This window comes from Geospiza fortis, unplaced genomic scaffold (genome assembly GCF_000277835.1).
Source record: "Geospiza fortis unplaced genomic scaffold, GeoFor_1.0 scaffold405, whole genome shotgun sequence".
Lineage (NCBI taxonomy): Eukaryota > Metazoa > Chordata > Aves > Passeriformes > Thraupidae > Geospiza > Geospiza fortis.
The window spans coordinates 18,543-30,949 of record NW_005054415.1 but is presented as its reverse complement, the minus strand read 5'-3'; the positions used below and the strand labels follow the sequence as shown (position 1 = coordinate 30,949).

The window sequence follows — 12,407 nt, the reverse complement described above, 5'->3', positions numbered from 1 at the left end:
TCTTTCTCCATTGGAATCTTAAAAAGATGCATCAGCCAAGTGACCATTAGAATACAAACTAATCAATGAAGGAAAAGATCATTACAGAATGTATCCATGTATCACCACAGACCTGGAACTGAATTTTCCTGAGTGCTAAATACTTTTAAATCATTTTCTTGAGTGCTAATACAATGGTAAGTAGTATTCTTGTGACAGAGGCCACAGCAGAGGCCTTTTAATGACCCCAGCCATGCACTCCAGATTCCTGGCAGGCTTTCCTTAAGGAGTTGCCTTTCATTTCAGCAAGAACACCCCAACCTTGTTTAAGGACCTGCAGCAGCCATGTAATGAAGGCACTGCAGTTACCTGGCACCTGGATAACCTCCATTCTGTCCAGCAGGGCAGGTGGGATTGTGGCTGTGGTGTTGGCTGTAGCTATGAAAAGCACTTGGGACAGGTCAAAGGCTACGTTTAGGTAGTGATCAGTGAAGCTGTGATTTTGTTCTGGATCCAAGACCTTAACAAGAGTGAACACAAAAAATGTCACACAATTGTTCATTCAGAAGTAAATAAAATATGCACATTTTTATTATATTCCATTTGGATCTGTCATATCTGACTTTACAGTCATGAAATACATTATGAATATCACTAAATCCTGGCCTTGCCCGGATTACTCTGTGACTACAAGTCACATCACAGGTACAGTTCAAAAAGCCACTTCCCCTGAGTTGTTCCTGCCCTTTTCTAGAGGTGCTGCAGCATTTCTCCAGCCATCAAGCACCTCCCCTAAGCTGCATCTCCATGACCCTTCGCACATGGCAGAGTAGCTCTCGAAGGACCCACAGCAACCTTGGAAAAGCAGCCCATGTGGTCCCATGGAACAAGGAGAATTCTTTCTCCCCAGTAATCCCTGACTCCAACCCTCGCCTGCTGCTGGCAGCTCTTCTTACTCTAAGCTTACTTCTTACTCCTACACCAGCCTGTGAGATCTCTCCTGTGAGACCAAGGGGGAGAACACAATCCCAGCCTTAGCTGCTGTCACGAAATCACCTGCCCCACTCTTTCTGCTTTGTCCAGGTTTATTACTAAAGGAGGAGTACAAGTTCTTATTGCCCACGACATCCCAGGCAAGCTCTGACCCTTGGCGAGCCCTGGCCTTCCCAACACAATCATTTTTCTTTTTGTTCCAAAACAACTGAGACAAAACTGAACAAGCACTGCAGAACAAAACCACAGTCTGACCAACCTCAAAAATCTACTGAACAAGTAAAACTAGAGCTTCAATAACTGTGTTGTCTTCCTATTGCTTTTAGTAGAACTTACGTGTGCTAATGCAACACTTGCCTAGATTTAAGATTAGGTGATAAATATTCAATACACACATGGAACATGAGGGTACCGAGATGCTGGCTTGTAGATTTTTTAACAGTGCCACAAGTGGGAAGTTCATTGTACACAGCAATGTACCCCTGGCTTCTGTATCACCTGTGAACCACCTTTGCTTCACATCCCCTTGAAGTGCAGCCACACTCTTCCTTCCCACATGATGAATGACCAATGCTACACCCACACAAATAATTCTCGTGTCACAAATAATGGGACCCATGTATCTCCTGAGAAACAGCACTCCACTGTCAAAATAACTTATCTGCCTACACCCAAATGAATGCACACAACCTGAATTATAGCCAAGAACAGTGGTGATAATTAAAAAACAACAACTGAATTTGAGGATTTCTTTGATAGTTATAAAAGAAACAATTCTGAATTTTCATTACTCTTCAATTCTCCTCAGGCTTTGAAAAGTGAAAAATCTTTTCAAAAAATTAATGATCAGAACAAACTTAAAAAATTCTACTCTTACAGAATCCCAGAATCACAGCTAACTTCCCTAAAAATCAGAATACATTTGGATTTTATTTTGAAGTGCTGCACAGATTTAAGAGCAGTTACACATTCCCCTTAACAGTGAAATCTTAAAACATACTGAAGCATACGCTTGAATTCTGCACCTAGGGCTGGAACTCAGTGAATGCCATTGTGCACTGGCTCTAAGCTATTCAAAAGCTTTTCTTACCCTCTTCAGCAAGAAGCTGCTGTCATTTACTCCCTTCTTTACAAACAAAGGCAAAAGGCCTTGAAGAATCCTGACAAGCCAAGTCCACTGCTGCACAATTCAGAGCTGTGCCTTACCTCAGCCAGCCGCCCAGCCCAGGCCTGAACCACAGGGAGACACAACAACAGGCAGGGAATGCAAGCACAGCAGCCACAAACTGGCTTCAAAACAAGCAGGTCTATACCAAATATTAGCTTCCCACTCAAAGTCTACTCTTGCAAATTTTCTAAACTGTTTTAAACAGCTAATCCTAATTCAACTTATTCTTTTTTTTTTATACTAATATTTCCACAGAATTTTAGTTTATCTGCTGAAGTGTTTGCAAGTAATTCCAAAGCTGCTGAAAAACAATGTATTCTGACCGACCAAATTGGCATTTTGACACATTTATTTACATGCATGTTTCTCTCTCCTTCTAGTCTGTAACTAGAAACCCTTATGAACCCTGCTAAGTGCCAAGCTGGTGATTAGAATGTTATTAATGAAGATATACAAAATATTGATGCAGTACTCACATGCAAAAAATACTGTCTAATAAAGATAAAGGAAACTGTAATCCAAACCAACTCAGATTACATCTAAAAATGTGAATTATCTGAGATTTTTTTACAAGGGCTGGAGATCCTCTGGACTCATAATTCCTTGTCATGGCAACTGTTTTTTAGAATAAGATACAAAGCAATGTTCTGCCTATGTATTTCAAACAGACTTTCCAAAGCAAATAGAACTGTTCTACAGTTAGGTATCTGTGCTGAAGTTCAAGCTCAAAAGTTTTCCAAGATACTCAACTAATACAGAAATATGAAGTACAAAAAGAACATTCAGTGCACAAAATATCTTGGCTAATTTATGACAGATAGCTCACATGCATACAAAGGCTTCTCTGTAACAGCTTTTTATTACCACAAAATCCAGAATAAATTCCATGAACATTTAATTGCCTGGCTATGCTCCTGGTCTAATTTCCCTGCATACAAATAGTCACTATCAGGCACTTGGATGCATTTCTGTTTTCTTCTGGTTTTAACAGAGGTCATCTAAATTTAGACTAAAATATTCCTTTGTTAATGAACAGTAACTGGAAATAGGAAGACATTCTGTCTTGCTGAAGCAACAGCTCTGCAGAAGCATTAGAACCAAACACAAATCCAGCAATCAGAAAGCACCTAGCTTTGCTCCCAAGCTCACAGGGATGGCAATTTTCTTCCTGAATATGCCCTGTTGTGGACAGCAAGAATTTAACACACCTACACATTAAGGAATAAAGGATGTGCCTTTCATACTTAATGGTGGCACTTAGCAGACACGCAGCAGTGCGAACAGCAGATGCAGCAGTTAGGTGACCACTGCCTATTGTTTGCTCTCCAGCATAACCCCCACCTCTGCTCCCTCCGGATGGACCTTCCAACCACAGAAACCACGAGAAGCAGATGAAAATGAAGCTGTTATGTCCAGCCATGAGACATCTGTCCATTAGAAGAGGTAAAGCACCTGCTTCAGGATGTTTAGCCAGCAGTACAGAGATATAAAGATCTCACAGGGGAGCAGCCCAGCCATGGTTAATAGAGCAATTACTTCTCCAGATGCAACTAATGGGCAATTAGCAGGGCTTACATAAACCCTGCAGCCCAGGCAGGCAGTGGGAAGCGAACCTTATGAGGCTCAGCTGGAAAAATCCATGACAGGAACAGAGCTGAATATCCCTGAGAATGTGGTTTTAAAAGATGGAAAACAGAAACATCTCAAAGCAGCAGCAAAGTACCAGAATTCCAACACAACCAATTAAACAGGTATTAATTCAATTTGTTTGCCTTCAAAAATGACACAATAGAAAACCACAATTGTTCTCTACTGAAGGGCAGGGAATGAAAAAAAAATTATAAAACCCAGTAAAGGTTGAATAAAATTACCAATATTAATATACAGATCTAGATTCACGACTGGAACATTCTTTCCAAGAAATCCCAAATCATTGTGTCTGCATTGCAAACAACAGCCAGCTAAATAGAAAAATTTGATTTTCAGGTATTTTTATCCATTCATTGACTAGAATTAGGACAGCTTAGCTCAAGTATCTAAAAGACAAATGACAGGAGAGGTTATCAGCAAACTCAGAAACAGAGAGCGTTACACTTTCAGCAAAGTGTAAATAAAATCCCTCAGAGGAATAGCACAAGGAATAATGTATTTATTACACTTCTCTGCTTGTTTTCTTTGCACTTTGAGGCCCTTCATGCACCCTAAAAAAGTGTACTACACACTTGAGAAATGCACAGGTAAAGGACCATAACTGCCATTTTTAAAAGCTAAAGAAGTAAAGCCACGCTATTTTCTAGCACATTTAAATTACTATTAGTTCATGTTAACATGCAAAGATCAAAACAGAGCTCTCAAACCACAGCCTGTTCATACACTGATTTTTCAAAGAACTCGTTGGCCTTGTCAAAACAGTAATTTTCCACTATCTAGCAGGAAGAAAATAATGACATTTGTAGGAAGTCAATTGACACTTCATTTGCTGAATGTCATACAGCATCCAGATGAGCTCATGACACCTTAATTTAAGTAGCATTTTTCATATTTAAATCACTGCATTAAGCACTGTCAGTCAAGAGAGTCATTAGAATGACTCTGTAGGCAAATACTATGAGAACCACTTTCACCCCCACCTACTAAAGCTACCACACCTCAGGTCTGACAACTGAGATGCTTCTAGGAAAATGCCCTAAGTCATTTCCGTGACAGCAAGCCAGGTTAGCTCAAATAATGTGGGTATTCTTTACTAATGCCTCTCCTTTTGACTGAAACAGGTACAGAGCCATGCCAGAAGCAGTGCAGCTGCAACAGTGGGAGCACGGCAGCCCCTAGGGCAGAGAGAACACAAAAGAGAAGGCAGAGTGTAAAACTACAGCAGCACAAGGAATCTCTAAGCACGCACAATACTAAAACCACCACGTGCATCAGCGCTGCATCTGCCCTGGCAGCCTCAGCAATTCAGCCTGGCCCAGCCCCACTGTGCCAGCACCTCCCTCATTCTCTCCTCTGCCATCCCTGCTGGCACAGGAAGAAGGACACAGCCTTCTTTCTCCCAGGGAAGGGCAATGCTTGGTCTCTCCCCCACACCTGAGGACATGCTCCTTCCTCTCTCCTGCAAACTGCCAGAATAAAAGCACTGAATATGCACCAATCAGTGGAAAAGGGAATTGCAATGGGATATCACATCACACTCCAGAAAGTGGAAATTGGGATGAAGGTTCTGACAACCCCTTGCTGCTGCTCTGCTACATGATGCATGAAGCTTGCAAGGCACAGGTCTCAATTTATCTTCCTCATGATCACTCCAGTTTTGGCCTCCTGAAAGCCCCACTAACCTAATTAATGATATCTCAACCCTTGATGAGATTTACAAAATATTCCAACAGTATCTCATTTACCAAAGCCATCATTTGTATCTCCAGAATGTTATTTGTGTCTTTAAGCAAATCAACTTTAACAACTCTAAAACCTTCATGATAAAACAACTGTAATATGTGCTTCAAAATTAGAGTAATTCATATCTGAGTACCAGAAGCTCAGAAAAAATGCACTCATGGAAAACCTGACTCTCATGGAAAGCTAACACTCATCACACCATAATCAGCCAAACACTCATCACACCATCATCAGTCAAGGAGTGGGAATCTGTGACTTACATGAAAAATCCAAGTTCAGAAAGTTAATTACAATACTAATTAAAGAAATGCTCCTAAAAGAACATGCATCATATTATGCACTGGGTAAACTGCTTAGCTCCAATACAAGCTGGTACGATCAAGACTTCAAAAATATATTAAAGTTGTTCCAAGAAAGAAAGGGAAAACTTGAAGAAGTCTAGTTACTGTCTAGATCCTCTACAGTTCTTTCTTAGCTAAAAATATTGATCATTAAAAATCAATGTCTTGAAGTCCTCCAAATAAGTGATGTTCAGGGCTTGAACACTATTTTAATACAGAAAACACCCCAAAACCTATCCTTGTGTTCAAGTAGAGCTCACTGAGATTTCTATGTTACTTAGCCATTGTGCAACAGCATCTGCACTGTGCCCAAGGAACTGACAGGAACCCACCCATGTCAGAACTCAGCAGCTGATATTGGAATAACAGATAATCTTGGGCCTTCTTTTGTCCAGTGAATCTTCTGAGTCCAATTTAATTCTTTTAAAATCAAATGAAACAATGCTTGCAGTTTAACACCTCTTACCTCAAGCAAGGCTGCTGCAGGATCCCCCTGCAAGCTCTTTGCCAGTTTATCCACCTCATCCAAGAGGAAAACAGGATTGTTCACCCCGACAGTCTTCAGCCCATTGATGATCCTGCCAGGCATGCTGCCCACGTAGGTGCGCCTGGAAAGGAAAGGGGATGGGGACACAGGAGGGTGACATGGGGAACAGGAGGAGCAACATCAAAAATATCACAAATAAAACTCCAGGCAAAATAGAAGAACAAGGAGCACTTCAACAATTCTTGCTTTTTTTTGCAAAAAAATTGCAGAATACTTGATAAAAATATGGAATATACAACACAGCCATTGTAACAGCAGAGTTCCACAGTGAACTAGCTGGTCTGCAAAGATAATAATTTGCATGAAAGTGTATCCAAACTTTATAGCTTGTGGACATCTTAATATGTTTCAGTACCAGCATCCTTGTACTGTAGGAACAAGCAGAAGCAGATTTGGGAACCTCATTAATAAAAACATTCATAATTACAATGCTAGGATTCTGTCATCACAACAGAGTTCACACAGCATGTTACAAAAGAGAGCAAAATTCCAATTATGCTTAACTGACAATGTCCCCTTGACAGCATGGTTTAATAAACACCCACCAAAAAGAACAGTATTTACTGTCATTTCAATATAAAATGAAAAGCTGAACACTGCAATGAAACAAAAAATGACAAGTTTGAATTTATTTAGCAAATCAGTAAAATCTTTTTTCCATAACCCACACAGAGCACAACTACATTTTACAGATGTATACAACCCCTGTTTGCTGCATTTATCACACTCATTTCTGCTTGTGCCATAATTACTCAAAGCACTATAATTAAGACCATGAAATTCTAAGAAGAAAGAGATACACTCAGTGCTGAATTACATATCTAGCTCATGACCCTCACAAAGCAGACAAGCAGAACAGGCCTGCTTTGCCATATGATCTGGTTCACTACTGTCCAAAATAAACAGGATGACATTTATAAACATGAAACCAAAAATACCAAGGGACTAATTTCAAAAAATACTAGAGATTACTTTAAATATATAAAAAACCCCCAAAAAACCAACAAAAACAGAACCCAAACCACACAGCAATGGTGTCAGTTCATGTAACATTTAACCACTGAGGAAACAAATTGCAGTAAATATAATTTTAATTTAATTCTAGATCTGAGAAAAAAGAAAAGGTTTTAAGATCTTCTACATAGCCAGGAATGCAGGAGAAATTCAGTTTGCCTGTTAGCACCTTCCTGAGGCAGCTGCTAAAGATTGAAGCAGCCAGCAGGCAACAGTTCCTCCCTTCAGTGCTTTTGTGCAGTCTCAATGTGCAGAAGGGAGTGGATTGCTCTCAGGAGGCTGAGCTGTGGAACGTTCATTACAGATCAGCACTCTGCATGGGGAGATCTTCCACAGCCAGCCTGCCTCCTCCTCCTCCTCCATCTGCACACCCACAGCCCTGCCAGGACAGGGAAAGCATCCCATAGAGTGCATTCAGAAAATGAGGAGACTCAGCCAGAGCTGGAATTCACAGGAGGGAATCATGTACCAGTGTAAATAAATGTGTCACTGTAGCAGTTTGGGCATTCCTTTGGTTTTGGGAGGATTTGGCTTTTTTCACTTATGGGTTTGGGTTCTTTTCTTTTGGTGGTTTTGGGTTTTGTTCTTCCCGGGGTTGTTTTTACCACAAGGTACTCACTGCACTTGAGAATAATTTTATATGCTTCAGAAACAATGCAGCCCAACTGTTTCAGTATTTTGCTTATGGTAGTAATAGGGTAACACAGTTAGGTAAACATCAAACATTCTTTGTTCTTGCTTGCTACATTATTCTCTAGGGCATGCTTTAAAACATCACACTTTTAATGCATGTTTGTGGTTTCAGATACACTGTTTTACTTGGTCCTTTTGAATACCATAAAGACTTGAGCTATCCATGTTCCACTGAGTTTTTTGAAAGAGGCTGGTTTATAAACTAAATGAAGGCAAACAGATGCAATAGTCTAAATCTGTAGTACCTCTTCATTTATCAGACATGGACCAATACATATTTTATTATAATAATAATCAAATGCTTGAGATCTCCAAAGTTATTAGGGGAACACATCTCAACAAAAGAATCCTTGGTAAGGCAGGCCCTGAAGGTATTTACATATAAAACCAGCCAGAATATATTAAAATTACAAGCAGACATGGTCATTTATCTGTCTGGCTGTTAACCTTTGCCTTGTAAGATGTGAAACTAAATGCTAATGTTTAGGAACACTATCACTGAATGTGATGTTGATTTCATTATTTTTGCTAGGGTTGAAAGGAGGTTAAACAATATCCCACATTGCTTTGCTCATTTTTTGATGCAGTTTCTTTCCCTGCATTAAACCCAGAGGACAGTCAGCTTTTCCCACTCAAAACAGAAAGCACAGAGCAGGTCTCCTACTTATCTCACTTCTGTAGCAACACTTAAAAAACCCCACCCCTTGAGAGCTCCAGGCAGAGATCTGCAACTTAGTAATCTTTTTACATAGAGTGAAAAAGTCCCTTTAAACAAAACACTAGTGGTATAGGATGTCATCAGGCACTGTGTATCCTAGAAAATGCAAGAAAAACAGCTGGGAAATCCAACCTTCTTGGTTCTCACAAAGTAAACTGGGAAAGTATAGGAAATAGAACCCTTAAAGCAGTGGCAGTATTATTGAAAGAAAGAAACAGGACTCACTTTCTTCACGGTGATCTCAAGACAAGTAGTTTTAAATAATTTTTAACTGCAGGGCTAGAAAAGGATAACAAAGGTAACGCCACTGTTTCTGAATGTCCTTGCACAAGGTCACAGCCTTTTTGGTTTTTTAGGGTTTTTTTGTTGTGCAAGACCAGAGATTGCATCCACCCAAGGGCTTTACAAATCCATCTCTGCTTTGTACTGGTCTAACAAAGCCCATTCCTCTCCTGGGTGAAGCTGTTTGAAGTTCGTTTCTCTTTGGTGCAAGCTGTGCAGGAAGTTCTGCCAGCACAGCTGTCCTGGTGAGGAATCCTCTGCTCAAACAGCTGCACCTGAACAAGTCTTCAGCAAAGGCCTAAGGCAGAAGTGAACTGTCCAAGCTTCTGAAACTGCAAAGCAGGGGTAATACAGGAAGGAGTGCTTCACATGAAGGTGAGAAACAGAGCTTCACACTTACCTCACCAGCACCACTATAAATAAATGGCACAATTACATCTTTCCTTTTCAGAAATAGAAAAACACACAACAGAGAAGATCATACATTTCCTGTGTGATACAAAATATCAATATTGAGGAGATTTTAAAAGCACTGAGCTTCTTGGAAAAAAGTTCTAAGTTATTCTTCAGAGTGGTTTGTGGGGTTTTTTCTTTTTATCTTTTTTTTTTTAATACAAGTAAATGACAAATATAAACCAACATACTTTAACACATGGTACAGATGAGTGGTAAATGCAGACAACAGCTGATATATGTCTGATCGAGGAGTTCTGGTTTGGTACCAAGAGGATGATTTCATTTTGGGAATGCAGAGCAATGCCTGCTACTCTTCACTCAGTCAGTGAAGGGTTCCCAAGCTCCAGGTGCAGGCACAGGATCCCCAGTGAAATGGCCAAACGTGGGCAGCTCCAATTGCCGCATCAGGTGGGATAGCACAGCTACTGAGACAGCACAGCCCAGCCTGCTGCTCTCCCACAGCTTGGTCTGCTCAATCTCTCAGTCTGCACCTTTCACCAAAGTGGCCAAGTGAAAGCTATTTCAGGCACTGTTTGCTTGCAAGTCAAGCTGAAACAGTTCCTTTTGAATGTTCTAGTACATTTGGTACATTTTTCTACATGTTCAGTACATCAGTAGGCACATATAGTACTGTTCTCCTGCAATGTTAGTGGAATTCTTAACTGAAGCCCCAAGGCCTAATAAGGAGCTTTTAGGAGAAAAAAAATCTAAGTGTTCTAAGGTGTAATATTAGAAAATCAGCCTGCTCAACAGTGAAACTCAGAAAGCAACAGTCTGTGTCTCCTGCACTTCCAGATCACCTCCCTCTGAGTGCCACCAGACTGCCAACGTGGATTCACCTGACTGGGAGCAACTTGAAGGATTTATTCACACAAAAGGACACTACAGAGCTCCACAGAAAAGCTGTAGTTCTAATCTGATTAAATCTTATTCTGAGAAAGAGGAAAACTAACCAAAGCAGAATTTAAAACCCAGTATGCAATAGGTGGGTTTGATTTTAGCTACAAAAAACTGGAAGAAGCAGTTGGCTACAAAGGACTCCTGGTACCAACTGCTCTAAAGTTCATTTTTAAACTATACACTTTCTTGTTGAACAGCAACCACACAATATTCTTGCTAATTCTAGATTACATTTTCCTTTGCTGGTGAAAAATAAAGTCTCTTAGCAAATATTTCCCACTGGCTAATTTCATGCACTTTTTAATATGAAATTTAAAACAGTTAGCCTCTAACACAAATCAATAACTTAATAATGCCCTCAAAAAATGTGTGACAGCCACAAACACCTGAATTAAAAAGCTTTTTAGAGGCTCTCTCATATGACTCTCCCTGTCTTTACTCTTTATGAGGTCTAAGCACAAGATGGGAAGTTTGACTTTTGTTTATAATGTCAAGCTCAAGATGTGGCTTCCCTGTTTCAAAGGATTGAGTCCTGCTCTGCTCTGGAAAAGTTACTTTCCATAATGCTGAGTATTCCACAGCCTCTAGTGGCTTCTCTTCGAATAGCACATGTTGTTGAGTCACATTTTAAGCTGTTTTTAGGACATTCTATTTTAGATGTATCCTACTGAGAGTAGCTGCATAGTCACTGGGCAAAATTAACTGTTAGATGGCATCAAAAAAATAACTGATAGCTTTTAATTCACAGTATTCACCTACTGCTGTAAGGAGAAATTGTATTCAATAACATAACTTAAAAAAGAAAACCTGACTAAAATTCATTATTCCAGATTTTCTACACTGAATGCAATAAGCATAAAATATGTGTAATGGAAACAAAAATGCTGCAGTGATGCTTGGCAGTTACCTATCTCCACTGCCCATTCATTATGCCTCCAGGTGCAAGGATTGAGGAATGGACTAATACAAATTTAAAAGACGAAACAGTAGATACATAAAGAGCCCAACATCAAAAACAGTCCTAAGGAATGTCATCCAAAAAAATCTCCTTTGAAACCTGCCAGCTTAGGTGTTCTTGTATAAATGTCCTTTTGAAATAGGAAAACAGTGCACAAACAAGTCCATTGCTGTCCTCTAGCAACTTTCACGTATCACTCCAAGTTTCCTCTTGTCTTTTAGCAGCAAACATGGTTATGAAGGAATGTATTGCTACCACAGGTTACATTGGATAATTAAATCTTTACATCTCTCTTAAAAAGCAGAAAAATCAAGAGTTTGCATTAAACTTTCTACAGAATTTTACTTTGAAGTGCTAAAGTAACTGAAGATGAAATCCATTTCCTATGAAAAGAAAAGGCAGCAGCAGGAGGAAAGAATAAAGGCTGTACAACAGCACTAAACATCCATTCCCATTAAAACTCTCTCCTAAGTAACACCACTGAATACCAAGGAAAATCAATAAATACCTACCATTGTTTCATAGAAGCAAAAATTCTCTGTATTGTCTGAACAATGAAAGCAATCAATACATTCTGCAAAGAAAAAACTGCAATTAGGAAAAGAAGAAATAATTACCTGTGGCCTCGAATATCAGACTGATCACAGACTCCTCCTAAAGCAATTCTGTGGAATTCTCGACCCAAAGTCTTTGCAATTGATCTTCCAACACTGGTTTTACCAACTCCTGGGGGCCCCACAAAACAAAGAATGGGTCCCTTGAGGTTGTTTTTAAGCTGTCGCACAGCCAAGTACTCCAACACTCTCTTCTTCAACTTCTCCATGGCATAATGGTCATTGTCCAGAACAATGCGAGCTGCGCGGATCTCCAGGCGGTCTGGGATGGACACAGCACAGGGATCAATCAGAACATCTACCTTGGAAATGCAAACAACTGATCCTACAGAGGAACAGACACCTTCAGCA

At 40.0% G+C, this 12,407-nt stretch overlaps 1 protein-coding gene across 1 annotated transcript in view; it reads right to left on the bottom strand.

Annotated features, from left to right (window-relative positions):
- The window catches only part of LONP2 (lon peptidase 2, peroxisomal), a 37,870-nt gene that overhangs the window by 19,131 nt on the left and 6,332 nt on the right, over positions 1–12,407 (bottom strand). Inside the window, exons 7-9 of the mRNA XM_031061476.1 lie at positions 12,060–12,318; positions 6,341–6,482; positions 349–499 (exon numbers count right to left, since the gene is read on the bottom strand). Coding sequence (XP_030917336.1) covers positions 349–499; positions 6,341–6,482; positions 12,060–12,318 — 552 coding nt within the window. The remainder of the gene's footprint in view (positions 1–348; positions 500–6,340; positions 6,483–12,059; positions 12,319–12,407) is intronic.